An 18,899-nucleotide genomic window follows, 5' to 3' on the forward strand; every position below is an offset into this window, starting at 1 on the left:
GCAGTTTAGGGGGAAAAAAGACCCTTATTTCATCAGAAAAATAAAAACGAGAACGAGAACAATTCCTACAGATACAATACGGCCTTCGCTTCGTGTTCGAAGTGCTCGGGCCCTAATTATTCAAAAGAACAATTAAAACCAGTATGTTAAGAAAATACAATGAAATATGTTAGTTAGTTTGATTGACATCCCCATCGTCATGAACAGTATAAACATAGTTTGTTGTTGTTGAATGGGATTAACTGAATTGTAACTTGGGAACTAAAAAGGAATGTGTGTGTCTGTGTCGCCGGCAGATATTTTATTTTATTTTAGTTTGCTGTTTACTTTGTTGTTGTTTTTTAATTTACGTTCTTTGTAAATTGATTTCTTGGGAAAAAGGGGCAGATTAAATAAGATTCTTCTTGTTTCTGCTCCCTTTCATTCAGAATTTAGGAACGTTTATGTTTATATTCAATTGTTTGTTGTTTTATTTTATCAATGAATGAAATAAAGAATAAATAAATCCTGGGCGTGTTTGTGTCACTGAAATGCAGTTTTGTTTCATTCCTAGCGCGGTAAACTGTTTAAGTGGAACATGCTTTGTTTTCTTTGGTTCAAAGTTTATTTCATCCAGTGATTCAGCCTAATGGAATTCAAATCAACACCACACCTTTATTAGTTTAAGGACTGTGGCTTTGAGGTTCTTTACTTTTTCTTTCTCTTCTTTTTTGATGCGTGTGATGTTAAAATGTACCAGAAAAACCTGTTCTGAATAGATCAGTTTCTCAATCACAGAAAAGCAACAGCAGAAATAGCTGGGAGGGAATCTGTCAAAAATCATAAAGATTGTGCACTTGGTGACAAATTGTTATATTTGTCATGTTAGTTATGGAGATAAGGTTTTCAAAAACCACCGCAAACAAATTGGGAAAATGTCCCCCTAGTAGCAACTCTGTTGATCAAAGATCATGCTTTCGTTGTGACTTAGTGCTGAGATTCTGTTCATCTTAAACCTGAATGAATGAGATTATTGACACTACAGTGATAGTGACCTGTCCAATAAACAGAAAACTGCATTTCCTTGGGGGTGAAAATATGGATCTAGAGCCCTATAATCTTTCTATGTGACTTAATTCTAGAGATATGGAGTTTTTTGGGCAAAAAATGACCTTGAAAATTAAATTTGACCTTCAACATGACCTTGAAATAGGAAATGTATCTCAGAATTGAATTCCTAGCACCAAAAAAGTAGAGAAAGTGACAATGAACAACAATCTAGGACTAAGAGAAGCTGAGAAATTACCTTTGGTGTTTTTGGCAGGAGACATTTAGAATGTTCTGCAAACCGGCCACTAGGGGGCGTCACCATTTGTTTTTGAAAACCTTATGTCCATAACTAACACCATGCCAAATATCAAAAACTTGTCACCAAGCGTACGATCTTTATAATTTTTGACGGATTCCCTCCCAGATATTTCTGCTGTTTGATTCTCTGTGATTGAAAAACGAATCTATTTAGAACGTTTTCTGTTTCTGTTTCTTCTGACCCAGACCTGCATCCTGTATAGATGTCAGTTACCAATATCAATAATATCATTAATATATCCAATATCAAGCACTAAACTCAGGTTTCCTTCCAGTACCTGCACTTAGTTCCAGATAATGAACTATTGTAGTTCTTTATTTACAGAGACCCGCCCAATCTGAGCCAGATAATCAGGTGTTATCAAGTATAATCAGGTATGTAATGCAGGCTTTTCTCAGGTGTCAGAGAGGTGGAACCAGAGCTTGATCCTGCCGGCTGCAGGTACGAGAGGCATGAACTTCCTGGCGGCTCTTTCCTTTTCATCTGAACCTGTAATTACTGATTTAACTAAAGGTTGGCTCCCTTTGCTGGGTTTTTTTTTTTTTACCTTGTCTGCCCACGTATTAATGGTTGATACCATGCTGGTAAAAACCTAAGGCATATATATGTGCATTATTACTATATTTAATATATATACATATATATACGCATGCATATGCATACACATACATACATATACACATACAAACCCAGTGAGTTCGTATGTGTATATGATGCCTCACGTCGAACACTGGAAATCTGCAACAAAAACCACAAACAAAACACAAAATCGACAAAACCGACACGGAGCCGACCAAAACACGAACAGCAATCAACCCAAATCTCGAGATCCGAACACAGTCTGAGCTAAGCTAGGCTAGGCTAGCTACCGCTAAATAACCCCAAAAACCACAGAGCAAACATGCAGACCTGAACAAGCCAGCGTGTATGTCTATGTGTTTGTGTGTTTGTGTGTGTTTGTGTGTGTGTGTGTGTGTGTGTCTGTGTGTGTGTGTGTGTGTGTGTGTGTGTGTGTGTGTGTGTGTGTGTGTGTGTGTGTGTGTGTGTGTGTGTGTGTGTGTGTGTGTGTGTATGTATATGTTTGTGTGGCTGTGTGTGTGTGTATATGTATATGACTTAGTGGCTGTATGTGTGTGTGTCAACCTGATCTCACAAAAATCAGTGAAATGCCCACGACCTCTCACCACTATTTTCCGTGGTACCAACACGGAAAGTGGTATAATTCTGTGTGAGCACCACGGATATTGTACCATGCAAAGTCAATGGGATCCGTGGTCGTGATATATACACGGATTATGACATTATTATTATTTATATATTATTCTTTGTTATAGTGGCTAAATTATGCGTTTTTGTCACGCAAGTTACTGTTTGTTACTGTCAGTTTGTAAAAACATGTTTTTAACGCTGTTTTAGCAGTGTTTTATTGAGGTTTTAATGGGAGCACCATGGATATAATACTATGCAAAGTCAATGGGATCCGTGGTCGTGATATATACACGGATTATGACATTATTATTATTTATATATCATTCTTTGTTATAGTGGCTAAATTATGCGTTTTTGTCGCGCAAGGTACTGATTTTTACTGTCAGTTTGTAAAAGCACGTTTTTAACGCTGTTTTGGCAGTGTTTTATTGAAGTTTTAATGTGAGCACCAAGGATATAGTACTATGCAAAGCAACCTGATCTCACAAAAATCCGTGAAATGCCCACGACCTATTTTCCGTGGTACCAACACGGAAAGTGCTATAATTCCGTGTGACCACCACGGATATAGTACTATGCAAAGTCAATGGGATCCGTGGTTGTGATATATACACGGATTATGACATTATTATTATTTATTTATTATTCTTTGTTATAGTGGATAAATTATGCGTTTTTGTCGCGCAAGGTACTGTTTGTTACTGTCAATTTGTAAAAGCATGTTTTTAACGCTGTTTTAGCAGTGTTTTATTGAGGTTTTAATGGGAGCACCACGGATATAGTACTATGCGAAAAAAAATCAGACTCCTAGCTAAAGGCGTTAGTGAACTATGCAAAAAAAGACACAAAATAGGCCCTGTTCCATTAGTCAGGAGGCTCTCAGAGCTAGAGGTTTTTTACACCCTCCTAACCATCCAGAAAGTTTTGGAGGAAACACTGTTGCAGAAGTCATAGAAATCTGAATTTTGTATATGTTGTTTGCATCCCCTGATCAGACAGACGTTTTCTTTCTTTTTCCTGTACTTTTCAATGCGCGGGACTTTGAAACGTCACCTTTTCCAACATTCGAACGGACACCGTTGCCAAAATATTTGACCAAACCAAGTAAAACTTGACCTGTGGCCTCCATATGGGGCCTAGATTGGGCTTGCCAAGTCTCAACTCTGTGAACCCTCTGCAATGCCAATTAGCTCTGTGGAAGTCGTACAGCCACAGGACCAAAATATCCTAGCAAAGGGCCTTCTGCATTGCAACATAGTCAAAAATCAGCCTCCCAGCTCAAAGCGTTAGTGAATTATTCAAAAAACACACAAAAAAGGCCTGAAAAAGGCACCACACACGGTGACCTTTGGCACTTCCGAAGGTCGCATGGGTCTGGACCTCGGCACAGTGGATGAGAGTCACCTCCTGATACAGAGTCTAGAATTTCAGCCTCCTAGCTCAAAGCGTTAGTGAACTGTGCAAAAATAGACACGAAATAGGCCTCATAACAATACATAACAAACCTCCTGTCCCTACTGAGCATTAATAACATGTCATAATCGAAGGAGAACTAATTAAAATGGATGTCCTTAACATGAACCTATTGGATTATTGGATTATCAAGGACACTTTCGTGTTTTTGTGTTTAGAAATGTTAAAGATATTAAAAGAAAACCATAACACAATGAGGAAAATACTGTGGCGAACAAGTCGTGCCCAGAGCATGTCTCGAACCACAGTCTCCCAGACTACAGTCAACTGCACTAACCAGTCTCCCAGACCACAGTCAACTGCACTAACCAGTCTCCCAGACCACAGTCAACTGCACTAACCAGTCGGCCAAATGCTGATGTGTTGCCCAGGCGGGCAAGGCCTTATCTTATCTGTGGTCATTACACTATGTTCCAAAAAGTATTGTTTTTAATGGACAAGATCCGGCATTTTACGTTGAATTCTATTGTTCAGGTTTTAAAATTCTAGCTAAATACATAATAAAGGGAGGTGAGGTGTTAGCTTCATAACAAAACTTCTGTGCCTACTGAGCATTAATAACATGGGGTTAGCCATAGAAAAGGGCGATAATGAGGTGTGAGCTCCATAGCAAGCATTAATAACATGAGGTTAGCCATAGAAAGGGGCGATAACAGTCTCCTGCGCCTACTAGTAGGTAGAGTAGGGCCCTACTGGCCCATATCTATGGGATGATTGTTATTGTTTTGTCCTTCATTCAATGGTATGACAAATCGGGTGACGGATCCCATTGACTTCGCATAGTACTATATCCGTGGTGCTCCCATTAAAACCTCAATAAAACACTGCTAAAACAGCGTTAAAAACATGCTTTTACAAACTGACAGTAACAAACAGTACCTTGCTCGACAAAAACTCATAATTTAGCCACTATAACAAAGAATAATATATAGGTAATAATAATGTCATATCCGTGTATATATCACGACAACGGTATCTATTGATTCGCATTGTACAATATCCGTGGTGTTCCCATTAAAACCTCATTAAAACACTGCTAAAACAGTGTTAAAAACGTGCTTTAACAAACTGACAGTAACCAACAGTACCTTGCGCGACAAAAACGCATAATTTAGCCACTATAACAAAGAATAATATATAAATGTTGTATGTTGTCCTGCCATGGCAGGACCCTTCCATACCGCATTCTCACCGACAAAGACACACACTCACGCACCGTTTCCCCCTCTCCGGGGGGTTCAGCACCGTTTCCCTCCCCGGGGGGTCCAGCACCGTTTCCCCCTCCCCGGGGGGGTCCAGCACCGTTTCCCCGTCCCCGGGGGGTCCAGCACCGTTTCCATCCCCGGGGGGTCCAGCACCGTTTCCCTCCCCGGGGGGGTCCAGCACCGTTTACCCCTCCCCGGGGGGTCCAGCACCGTTTCCCTCCCCGGGGGGGTCCAGCACCGTTTCCCCCTCCCCGGGGGGGTCCAGCACCAGCCCCGCCAGGCGAGGGAACGCGGGTGATGTGGGACCCCCTCCCGACCCTGGTGTTGAGTGCATGTGATTAATGCCATAAAAACAGGGAGGGGGGAGGTAAGGGTATCATACTGACAATAATCCCCCCCCTCCAGAACTAAGTATCCCCCAGGTGGAGGGGGAAATGGTCCAGCATCCCTCCATTCATACTGACAACATAACACATAGACTCCTGAGAATGGCTCCACCCCGATTCAGCAGAATGTTGTTCAGTGGAGGCAGATATTATCTCACTACTGATGTGATCTGATAAAAGATTCCTAAAGTGGTTGATACATAAACTGGACTTTTGTTTCCAATTCACTAGAATGGTTTTCTTTGCGATACATAAGGCAGTGAGAACCCGGTGTGTCCAGTTAGGTTCAATTTGAATATCTCCCAGGTGACCTAATATACATATCGTGGGGCACACTGGGATTCTGTAGTTGATCCATGTGGATAAATCCTCACAAATCTCCGTGCAGAACCTCCGTACCAGTGTACAAAACCATAAAGCATGCATATAATTATCAGGGGTGTTCTCTGTGCACTGTGAGCAGATATTTTCAGGATGTCTGGGTTGTTCCAGATGGGTGTACGGTCACATGGAAAAAGTGAATTTTTAGCTACTGTAAGAAATTCCCACCAAGCTGACAGAGTTGTGCTAATATTAATAGTTTTGAAACATTGATGATGTTTGATGCTTTGACTAATAAATGGTAACTCTGAGATTTCTAGCTCATTGCAAAACACTTGCTCTGAGTCCAGCCATTGACTATAAAGGATGATCTTTTGACCATTTTACAATATACTGTAATTTATTGGCTATGAAGTAATACTGAAAATTAGGTAACTCTAAACCTCCATATTCTTTGGTTTTTGCAATGTCATTAGACTAATACGTGGTGTTTTATTCTTCCACAGAAATTTTGATACATATGAGTCCAATGATTTAAACCAAGAAAGAGGGGGTTTGAATGGTATCATTGAGAAAAAATAATTTACTTTTGGTAAAACCATCATTTTAATGGTGGCTATTCTACCCATGAGTGAAATGGGGAGAGAATTCAAAGGTTCAATAAATATTGCAAATAGTGAGGGAGAGACTTTTTACTTTAGAACTTGATTTGTGTCAACTCCGTCAGACACACTCAAAAGTTTACTATTTTAATTCTTCCAGTCCAACAAGAATCTAAAGTCCTGAAGTTTGTCGGTCTAGTGTTTAGTTACTCGGATATGTAAAAAAACACAATATATAAACTTATGTTGTGATTTCACACTATTCTGAAAATCCAGATTTGTAAATGTCAGCATTTTCAATCTTTGTGATTAATTTTAAAAGGATGTAGATTAGATTAGACTAGACTAGAATAGACTGAACGAAGAATAAAAAATACTTTAAAAAATTAACAAAAACATACGTCTGACGGTGTTGACGAAGAACTGATGTGTATTACTGATTAATGAACAAATATGTTTTTAAACAGATGGAAGAGACAAAACATGAAGAACTAACTACTCTTTGTCTTATATTAAACATAAATCAGATAAAAATAATAAACATACTGCAAATTCTCTTTTTTAAGTGGTGTGTGTGTGTGTGTGTGTGTGTGTGTGTGTGTGTGTGTGTGTGTGTGTGTGTGTGTGTGTGTGTGTGTGTGTGAGAGTGTGTGTGTGTGTGTGTGTGTGTGTGTGTGTGTGTGTGTGAGAGAGTGTGTGTGTGTGTGTGTGTGTGTGTGTGTGTGTGTGTGTGTGTGTGTGTGTGTGTGTGTGTGTGTGTGTGTGTGTGTGTGTGTGTGTGTGTGTGTGTGTGTGTGTGTGTGAGAGAGTGTGTGTGTGTGTGTGTGTGTGACTGCTTGATTCAAATTTTAAATTGAAATTCTTTAACAACAATACTGCTCAAAATGCTAATAATGAAACATGTCTGAACATGTATGATATTAAGAGGTTATAGCTGGATTTTTCAATTCTGTCAGCTTACATGTCGACTCCGTCAGGTGTAGAACCTGACGGAGTCGACGTCTGACGGAGTCGACGTCTGACGGAGTCGACGTCTGACGGAGTCGACGTCTGACGGAGTCGACGAAAGGGAATGTATTTTCCCGCCAAAACATGCATTGTTCACTGCAGCTAGCTGGTTTTTCCTCAGTTGTTAGCTGTCTCAATAACCTACTAAAATACCTTAATTCAATCCACTACTGTTTAAAAACATTATCATAACAGAGAGACGGTGTTGATGTTCCAGCTGTGACCAGAGGAATATCAACATTGTTTGTCTAAAATATCAAAAACTGTAAAAGCTACCAGAGTATGAGTGGTAGCGTAGCATTAAAGCTACCAGAGTATGAGTGGTAGCGTAGCATTAAAGCTACCAGAGTATGAGTGGTAGCGTAGCATTAAAGCTACCAGAGTATGAGTGGTAGCGTAGCATTAAAGCTACCAGAGTATGAGTGGTAGCGTAGCATTAAAGCTACCAGAGTATGAGTGTTAGCGTAGCATTAAAGCTACCAGAGTATGAGTGTTAGCATAGCATTCAGAACAGGCAGGGAGAGAAAAGGCTCCTCAGGGAAATAGCTGATCATTCTATTTCCTGATTTAGTGAGGATTGTAAAAGAATCTGACGGAGTTGACAGAAACTGAGGACAGAACTTTGATAGGCAGGATTTTAGGGAAATATTGTTTGAAGTTCACTTCATGTATTGTTTTATTTAGTTAAGACCACTCTTTGTTATTTAATATATATATTTGCACACTCATAGAGTTTTTTAAAGGTTTTTTGGGTGGGTCAATACTGTGACCTCTTGCTGAGGACAGGTATAATAACATGGACCTCTTAACTACAGACCAGACATTTAAACAAATTCACACAGAAAAAGTGTAAAATGCGTTATAAAAGAACATATGTATACACAGTTCCTTTAGATTTCACTTTGTAAGTATGTAAACCATGATGCATTTCTTGATTTTCAATATAAATTAGACTTTTCTATGTAGGACATGTTTTGTCCCTACTCTCAAGAATCAGTGATATATATGTTGGCAGCACTTTATTGGGGATGTTTTGCTCTTGTTTTATTGTTGGTTTGAAGCGACTGAAGGACGTGGAGGTTTGAGGAAGATCTAAACCTGCAGGACGTTTGGATCCATCCATCTCTGGTTCTTCCCTGGTCTAATCGGTTCCACGTCGCTGTTGTCCGTCCGCAGATACAGTTCACTCAAACGCAGAATAACAGGAAACCTGTTCCTACCAGAGTGATTTATGCACATAAAACCCTCCACGACCCCACCATGCAACCAGTTTATTAACATGCGATTAAAACGTAAACGTTCCCCTTCCAGTTTTTATTGTTAGAGAAACAGCTTTTCACCATCATCTTGTTCTGACATCATATATTCACACACATAAAGGACAGATTACTGACAGATTTCTTACAGAGAGCATAAACATGATCAGATTTCTTCCTCAACCAAACAAACCTCCCACACTTTGAGTTTTGTGAGGAACAGAATAATTATGGTTATGTTGACAGATGCCATTAAAAAATGCAGAATAACCAGTGTGAAGGTGGATTTGTTTGGCACAACGACTGTGATGAACCGCATGAAAACCCAAACCTGCTCCAGGACCGGATTCCTCTGGTCCGTTTCCAAACTCCAGCAGCACGAAAGCTTTGTTTTATTGTTTCACTGTTTTATTGTTTCATTGTTTCACTGTTTCACTTGGCGGTTTGCTGGTGATTGCAGGGCGGAGTCTGTCCCGTCTACTTCCTCGTAACTCTGGTTTCTGATTTGAATATACGCTTTAGCTTTGTTCTTGATGGTAGATGAGTGAGATGAGATGATGCTAACACGCTAACACGCCCCAACGCCCCCAACAACCCAAGTTAAAGCCTAAACTAGAACCTGTTTGAGGTTCGGTTTCCTGTTTTGTAACTGTGTCTTAAAACCATTGATTTTTCGGCAAAGAAATGTTGTTTTTTTTCTTTCCTTTTCATCTTGTTCTGCAAAAAGTGTGTACAAGCCGAAATAAAGATTCATAACGTAACATAACATAACATTGATCATGAGAGGTCTAAAACTGAGTCCTACACTCCCCCGTGTCGGGTTTATTAAGATAAGATAAGATAAGAAATCCTTTAATAGTCCCCCAGAGGGGAAATTTCCAAAAATTATATTATTGGGTTAGAACTCGCTCTCGTCCCCTACTACGTCCTGTATAATGGCGCTTTTACGCTAGTACCGCCTCGTCTCGCCTCCACTTGACTCGCCCTCGTTTCTCTGCAACACCAGATCAGCCGTAGCAAAAATGAGAGTGAGAGAAGCTTCAAGTGGCGACGCTTTTTATTTTGTGTCAGTGCTGCTGAGAAATCAGCTGGAGCCGCGAGAAGCTACGAAGAGACAGAGTTCCTGGAAGATCTGGTGTTTCCTTATCTCCTCTAGATCTTTTTAATTCTCTCCTGGTAGATCTGGTGTTTCCTTATCTCCTCTAGATCTTTTTAATTCTCTCCTGGATCTGGTGGTTCCTTATCTCCTCTAGATCTTTTTAATTCTCTCCTCAGCACCAGGTTTATGAACATCTGCACCTCAGAGTTGGTTTAAACAGACTTTTGCCTCCATTGCCTGTTGAATAAAATCACAGCGAGCTGCTCTTGCGCTGATTCTCTCTTCCTGACTCAAACGTCTGACTCCAACCCCCCGACCAATCAGTGGCCTGGAGTGTGATGATGTCACAGCCCGACTCAGCCGCTTAGAATCTCGGCAGGGTAGATACCGTAAAAAAGTACCTACTCGGCTGCACTTCTACCCCAATTCATAGGGTGGAAAAGTGCATTAGAACCTCGACAGAGTAGATACTATAGCCTCTACTCAGTTTTAGACCCGCCTCGGCCCGTAGTGGAGAAGCAACATTAGAACCTCAGCAGAGTAAATACCTAACAGGATTTATTCGGCTGCACGTTTCCACCATTAGTGGAGAAGTGCTAAACCGAGGCGAGTCGGGCTGAGTAGGTACTAGTGTAAAAGTGCCATAACTCTAAGTATTTTTGAAAATATTTGTACATTTTTTGTAAATATTATCCATTTTTTTTGGTGTTTACTATTTTTTTTCTCTTGTACATACTCTTTTTCTAATTTTTATATTGCTCTTTTTATTATTTTTTTATTTATATATCTTTTTATTTATTTTTATTTTTACTTTTTATTTATTTATTTATTGGTTATTTCTATTTAAAATTTTTTGTATAAAGTGTGTGTGTGTTTTGGCTGCTGCACGACTGAATTTCTCCTCCGGGGGATAAATAAAGTATTCTATTCTATTCTACCTATGTTCTCCTGGACCTGGGCTACCGGACCTGGACCTGGGCTACCAGACCTGGGCTACCGGTTCTGGGCTACCGGCTCCACCACTGCCCCCCCTGAAGATCATCTGGCTGCAGCATCCTGTTCTTTAACCCACTCAGAAATCACCGTACCAAACATTTAACGGTGAATTACGGCTCTCTTTCAGACTGTAAATAACAATAATAGTTCATATATGACAATAGTAATAGTTAATATATGATAATAGTGCTATATAATCCCGCTTCCCATTTACAATAGCACTCATAGCACTCATAGCCCCGCCCCCTTTATGGGGCGGGGCCTAACTGAGACTACCATCCTTCATAAAACCGTGTGTTTGTGCTTGTGGACGATGCTGGAAAATACCCCTTTTTATTCAACCGATAACCTGCTAAAGCTTCATTTCTCCCAGATAAACCCAGAATTACAAGATGCACACGTATATATATTATATATATTTGAGACGGTCGTAGCGACCACTTTAGCTCTCGGACTCGATGAGATGGTTGCGATCCTCGGTCTTCCTCCTGCGGCGGTAGTGACGGACGACGACCGCTAGCAGAACCAGAGACACCAGGAAACCGCAGCCAAACACCACAGCGGTGACGTTGGACGTCAGGACGGATCTGAACCCCCAACCTTCTCCTGATCGCAGCTCTGGAGACGCTGAAACACACAGAGACATCGTTTAGTTTCTGGACGGATGGACAGGTCAAGAAAACCAAACTACTGGGTGTAACGTTGGATGAACTGTTGTCATGGTCTGATCACATATGTGTCCAAAATAGGAAGAGGTTTAGCATTGATTAGAAAGTGACCCTAGTGTTATTTGTCATCCCCTATGATCAGTCAGGTAATACAGTCCTTGGTTTTCTGTTATCTGCAATACTGTTATATTTATATGCTCTGCAGCAGCAAAGAAACAAATATAGAAATTGCAACTGGTTCAAAACAGAGCGGCTAGAACGGAACTTCACTGCTCAACACGTACAAATACAGAGGATCTGCTCCCGACTTTCCTGGTTCACAGTTGAAGTTAAACTAAGCTACAACATCCTGATGTTCTTTAGAAATATCATATTCAATCAGACACCTGAATATTTCTTCAACCAATTACTAAATACTAGAGACAGACGTAACCATGACACCAGACATACCTGATACCTCCAACTGTAGAACTAATCTACTCAAACACTCAGTTATCTATCCTTCTATAATGTCCTGGAACTCTTTACCTCCTCACATATCTGGCTCACAAAATAAATTAACTTTTAAAAAACGACTTAAGGCTCAACTAATGCTGCAGACCATAAGACTGGGAATTTATTATTGATATTGAAATTAGTAGAATTATATGGAAGAGTTTCAGAGCCAGGCAGGAGAAAAAAACATTTGAGAGGAAAAAGTTGAAATGTCAAGATTAATTTTGAAATATAATTTCAAGAATAAAGTTGAAATTTCGTGAATAAAGTCGAAATTTCTCCAAAATTTCTCTTCTCTATATTGACGAAATTTTGACTTTTTTCTTGACATTTTGACTTTTTTCTCGACATTTTGACTTTTTTCTCGAAGTGCATAATGAAAAAAAAAATATTACTAATGTATGGTATTATTAGTGCTATTATAGTGTATTAGTATAAATATAGTGTAACTGTCCCGCAGCTTCGGAAAATGTGAAAAGTAAAAATGTAGAAACGTGGGCCTTAAGCCTGAATTATGGTTCTGCGTCAGTGACGGCGTCAGCGACGGCGTGTGGTCTGCGTCGACGTGTACCACACGCCGTAGGCACGGCGTCGTTTTGACGCAGAACCATAACTCAAGCTGTAAGCGCGAATCGAGTGGTATGACTTTTATTAGCGACTTTTAGCGCCACCCGGAACGCATTGGGAGAAGTTTGGGGCCTCACCACTCGCACACCGTTACTCGACAAATTCTGAACTGATTTAGAAAGTTGTAGGCCCTGAATTTAACTACAGTCCTGTGAATTTTCAGAGCGATGGCAAAAATAGTTTTCACACGAAGAGCAAAAACATTTCCAGATTTCCAAACTAATGGGGAGATTTTCCCATGTGGCGCGGAATGTCACACTGTGGATGGGAGGAGGTAAAAAAAAAAACAAAATTCACCTTTTTTCTAAGTCACCTAGCTCTCTCATATCTGCACGAAGAAATGTCGTTGAAACTTCAAAACGGAGGGAAACTTCTCTTCTCTCTCCAAACCCAAAGAGTTTTTTCCTAAAATGTACACTTTTCAAGATATGAGCACTCAAGCGAGGACTGGAAATCACTTTTTTCTCAAATCTGTCAAAAGTGTGGGTGTCGGTTGCTAGAGTGGGAGAAACAGCATAAAATAACCCAAATTTTTATGGGAAAAAAGCTTTCTGGGCCCCATGGGATTTTTTTTTCGTCCGTATTAATGGTGCCATCGGTGTGAACCGGAGTCAAGTTCTCTCGTCTGATTTATGTCTGACTTGGCAATAAAGCTTTTTCTGATTCTGATTCTGATTCTGAAATGTCATCAAAATCGCAATCATCCGGCAGTAGTCCCGTGGCACTTCAAAATTTCCAGGGAATTTTGTGTCTAGTTGTTGTTTTTGTTATAAGTGTAGTTATGCTAGGAATGTATGACTGTATGTATTTATGTCTTAGATGTTATCGTGTATGTAATATTTTATATACTTTATGGACCCCAGGAAGATTAGTGGTGGCCAAGGCGGCAGCTAATGGGGATCCATCCAATAAACAAACATGCAGAGACGTGGTCGTATCTCACCTGCCACCACGGCCTTCCCCCTCGTCAGCTCCTGCTCCTCGTCAGCCTCGCCCAACGAAGGACCAACGAACTGGAACGGGCCCTGGGTGATGAAGTGGCCGCCCGTCTCCTTGTTCAGATCTCTGCGTCGCCGGGCCGGATCCTTCAGACATCCCTGAGCACATCTGGAGAACGGACTTCCGGGCTCGCACAAGATCACGGAGCAGGTGATGTAAACCTGGAACAGAGAGAGGATCAGAGACGGATCCATCAACACAGAGAGGACCAGATCAGACAGATCCATCTTTTACTGCAAACATGTGCAGCCTCATTGTAATATATATATATATATATATATATATATATATATATATATATATATATATATATATATATATATACTACCAATTCTAATTAGGGCCCCGCGTCAAACTTCAACGTTAAACAGGAAGTGATACTAGTAGCTGATTGGTCCATATTTGATAGTTCCTACTTTCTGTCATAACTTTTGAATGGTTTGACATAAAGAGTCATGGTGGCTTCATCGGACTCGGTTTTGAGTCTTTGACATTTATTGGTGAAAATTCCACACGGGACGGCCCGTTCATCGCTGCTTGCAGCTTTAATTAGTGCCACGAGGCACTCCTCCTCCATAGCTATGCCATAGCAATGGAGAGGAGTCTATTATCATCCTGCGTGTTTATTACCGTATTTTCTGGACTATAAGCCGCTACTTTTTTCATAGGTTTTGAAACATGCAGTTTATACAAAAGTTCTATTCTGTGGATTTTTCTTCCACCGCTCGGGGCGCTTTAACCGGAATTAGAATCAAAACTAAGACAAAATAAATGCAAAGAAGAATACACTACTTCTTCTTTAGCAGATAGAAGTAGAAGCAGATTTCAAACAGATAAATAGATAAATAAATAGCGGTTATTTTCTCTTGGTTCTGTCCCGTTTTAATCAGCAAAGTTGCTGCCGTGTTAAAAGACACTGTTAGGAAAGATCTATTTAGGTACAAACATGTACATCATTTACAGTTCAAAATCCTTCTGTACATGTAGTAAATATCTAATCTAACAACAGAAATATCTGCGGCTAAATATATATTTATTTAAATAGAGCGGATGCGGCTTGTATGCAGGTGCAGCTTGTATATCTTTTTTTAATTATTTTTTTAGAAATAGAGCGGATGCGGCTTATATGTAGGTGCGGCTTATAGTCTAATAACTTACAGTAGTTTTTTTTTTTTTTTTTCATTTTCCGGACAGATTTCGGTTCGCTACTCAGATTTCAGAGGACCCAGGCGAATCATATATCAAAACATGCGGCTCGATCGGGAATAGTGTGCTCTGACTTTTGGTGTTGAAATTCCCATTTGTCTCGAAGTTATTCCCAATAAAACGGTCAAAAAAACCCATTCAAAGAGGATGGGAGGAGGTAAAAAAAAAAATTCACCTTTTTTCTGAGTCACCTAGAGGAAAACTACAGTTTTTTCCTAAGATGTACACTTTTCAAAATATGAGCACTCAAGCGAGGACTGGAAATCACTTTTTCATCAAATCTAGAGTGCGGATGTCAGTTGCTAGAGTGGCAGAAACAGTAAAAAAATAACCTGAATTTTTATTTGTCACTCGAGCTCACGGCCAAACCGTAAAAAGGAGACAAATCATTTTTGGTCAGAATGTAGACAGAGGTGTTGGGATTCATAAAATGTGACTTTGACAGGCGGGGTATGCACAAAATTTAAACGGGAAGGGCTAGAGCGGCACCAATACCTGTCTCAGTCTCCATTCACTGTAATGTAATCAAACGTTTTCTTCAAAAGAATCTCACTCTGTCTTCGCACTGAGCTTACTCAATCATTTTAAGGAATATCTGAATAAAATTAAGATTGTCATAATCTGCCGGGTTCTGTGTCTCTCACGATGTTTTCGTTTTTCTGCTAGGAGCTACGGTTTTATCACAAATCAGAGTTATTTCAGAGCTTATCAGAAGCCAAAATCTGGGTTTTTCTCACAGCTAAACCGGAAGGTTCTGAAGAGAGGTTCTTGTTGCCGGGGTAACCAGAGCTCAGCTGTTGACTGATTGACTGAGCCAGAACTGGTCACATGACTCAGTCAGTACAGACTTCATATACACATATATACATACATATACTGTAAAATGGAGACGCCTCAAAGAATTCTGGGAAATTTGACCCCTGACCTTCGACCTTAGCCAAGTACACACACAAACATACACACACACACACACACACACACACACACACACACACACACACACACACACACACACACACACACACACACACAGTAAATAACCCCCAGTAAATGCTATGACTTTTGAATGGTTTGACATAAAGACTCGTGTGTGGTGTCATCAGACTTAGTTTTGAGTCCTTCACCTTTATTGCTGAAAAATGCAGCAATGTACACAAATGGGCAGCAGCCCCCCGTGGCACTCTCCACATTTCTGCGTGGAAATTTTCTAGTTGTTATTATTATTATTCTATTCATGATACATTGTTTCATAGTGTATTATCATATTATATTATGAGATCTCATGGGATGTTATATTATAGTATTATTATATTGTTATATATATATTATTATTGTTATATATTATTATTATTATTATTATTATTACCTGGTCGAAGTCTCCAGTGAATTTGAAGGCTTGGACCTCAAAGTTGAAGGCCGTTGGATCAGACGAATGGACCTGCACCGTTTCATCCTCCAGACACCTGAGAGACGAAACAACAGTTAAAAATAACTCTCCTCTGATCCTGGAGAACCGGAATAATAAACAACATTTTTTTCTCTCTCTCTCTTTTTAGCACCATTTATAGTTTTATAGTTTATAGTTTTATCTGGATCCCCATCAGCTCCAGCTAAACTGCAGCTTTTCTTCCTAGGGTCTGACACAGTTGTCATAGTTTGCACCAATAACCATTTTTAATAAAGATTCATATATATATATATATATATATACACACACACACATACATATAAATACATACATATATATATGTACACATACCCATATGCTATCTATATTATTTATTTATTTATTTCATAATAATTAAATAAGTTTTATATGTATCTATTCAAGAGATAACCAGATATTTATTACAATGTCACCAGGAGGCCGAGGCCCATCATTTTTTTCTTTGAATCAAAAAAGGATACGACTATCTTTGTTTGACGACAGCTATTTTGTGTTATTTTATAACTTTGTTGTAGTTTTGGTTTTGTTATTTTGTTTGTCTGTTGTTGTTTTTTTTAACTTACGTTTATTAGAAAGTGTTTGTTTTTTTAATTGCGTAATTTCTAATTTCTTATTTTTTTTATTATTATTACATTAATTGAAATGTGATTTCTTAGGAAAAAGGGACAGATAAAATAAACGTAGTCTTCTTTCTGTTCCCTTTCATTCAAGGAAAGAGATTTGTTGTAATGATATTAAACTGTTTTAAAGAATTTAATAAAGAATAAATCCCTGCTCTGACCCGTTCTTGATGATGTCGTAGGAGAAGGCGTTGTCCGGGTCGTTGTAATGATATTAAACTGTTTTAATAAAGAATAAAGCTCTTTACTGACCCGTTCTTGATGATGTCGTAGGAGAAGGCGTTGTCCGGGTCGTCGTCGGGCGTAGCTTTGCAGGATTCCACGAACAGCGTGACGTTGGGCAGGTCTGCGTTGGCCTGGATCCCCATGTAGATGGTCTGCAGCAGCTTCACCTCCACCGGGTACTCGCCCGCCTCCACCCGGGTGGAGAAGTTGCTGTCCCGGAAGATCTCGAAGGTGTAGCCGAAGCTGCCGAAGCTGGACTCGGTGAAGATGTAGTCCGACTTGTGCAGGGTGTAGTAGCTGGAGATGCTGACGGTCTTGGGGAACTCGCAGGAGAAGTCCACCTTCACCGTCTTCCTGCGGACGATGATCTCGTCCGGCTTCATGAACGAGTTGATCTGGTTCTTGAAGACGATGAAGTCGCCTCCGTCCTGGTGTCAGAGAACATCCAGAGTTGTAAAAACATGCAGAAAGACATGCAGAAACTTGCATTCTGCTGAAAAGCTATGTAACTTTACAACTCAGTGGCACTTCAACACTCCGATCTTTAATCATTTCAGGCCACGTTTCCACATAACCGGGTATTTAAAAAAACGGATATTTCCCCTCTACGTTTATAAAAATCCCATCATTTCCAGGAACCTGCATAAATATCTGTTAAGGTGCTATGAGCAGCCAAACCTACAGGGGGCAGTGTAACGAGAAGATAAAGTCATGCTAGACAATCAGAATCCTGGAAAAAAACATCAACAAATGACACGAGTAACTTCCAGTTACTTCCAAGATGAACCAGAGTGTTTGGTTTGGAGTGACAGAGAAGTGGAGTTACTTTTAAGTGTGACGTTAGAATATAAAACAGGTAAAATACAAGAAAATATTGACGGTTACAAACTAATTGTAACCACAGGTGTCACTCATGACGCTGGTGACGTTTCTGTCTCATAATGTGACGTTCTGAAGCCTAAATGTCCGTTTCTCTCCGTTTACAAGCAAACGTGAAGACGGAGGTTTTAAAAATCTACACTTTGGCCGGAGTTTTCAGAAATTATGGTTTTTGGAGACTTTGAGCTTCGTTTTCGTGCAAACGAACGAACAAAACGCATGAAAACACCAGCGTTTTTGTTACGTGGAAACGGGGCCTTAGTCTAAGAATTGGGGGCAGAACCATCCAATTCCCACAATGGAGAGATCGGGGAATTCCTCTACTTAGTGATATCTACGATGAAAATGGCCTGCGCACATTTCAAGACATAAAGCTTTTTTTTCAACTTGCAAATTAGGGCTGCACTTAAGGCGCAAGGTGTAGCTAATGATGTAGTTATCTGAACATCCCTTGTATGAGCTAATAGACAAGTTAAAAACAGGGGGCGTGGCCACAACTATATATCAATATATTTCAAAAATGTCATATAAACCTTTAGCCCTAGATGCAACATGGAGAAGAGATAAACCTAACTGGAATCGAAATTTCAACCCCGAGTCGTCTATTGTTATCCTGCGTGTTTATTAATTTATTTTTTTCAATTTCAGACAGATTTCGGTTCGCTACTCCTACAGATTTCAGACGACCCAGGAGCATCAGTAGAGTGTGAGAAACAGTAAAAAATAACCCACATTTTTATTTGTAACTCGAGCTCACGGCCAAACCGTAAAAAGGAGACAAATAATTTTTGGTCAGAATGTAGATTTAGGTGTTGGGATTCATAAAATGT

The 18,899-nt window shown here is 39.9% G+C and overlaps 1 protein-coding gene across 1 annotated transcript in view; it reads right to left on the minus strand.

Annotated features, from left to right (window-relative positions):
• Positions 1 to 9,862: 9,862 nt before the first annotated feature.
• The window catches only part of LOC133418534 (uncharacterized), a 28,642-nt gene continuing 19,605 nt past the window's right edge, over positions 9,863 to 18,899 (minus strand). Inside the window, exons 10-13 of the mRNA XM_061707271.1 lie at positions 17,218 to 17,618; positions 16,265 to 16,361; positions 13,637 to 13,853; positions 9,863 to 11,530 (exon numbers count right to left, since the gene is read on the minus strand). Coding sequence (XP_061563255.1) covers positions 11,346 to 11,530; positions 13,637 to 13,853; positions 16,265 to 16,361; positions 17,218 to 17,618 — 900 coding nt within the window. The 3' untranslated portion in view covers positions 9,863 to 11,345. The remainder of the gene's footprint in view (positions 11,531 to 13,636; positions 13,854 to 16,264; positions 16,362 to 17,217; positions 17,619 to 18,899) is intronic.

Source organism: Cololabis saira, chromosome 2 (assembly GCF_033807715.1).
Source record: "Cololabis saira isolate AMF1-May2022 chromosome 2, fColSai1.1, whole genome shotgun sequence".
Taxonomy (NCBI): domain Eukaryota; kingdom Metazoa; phylum Chordata; class Actinopteri; order Beloniformes; family Belonidae; genus Cololabis; species Cololabis saira.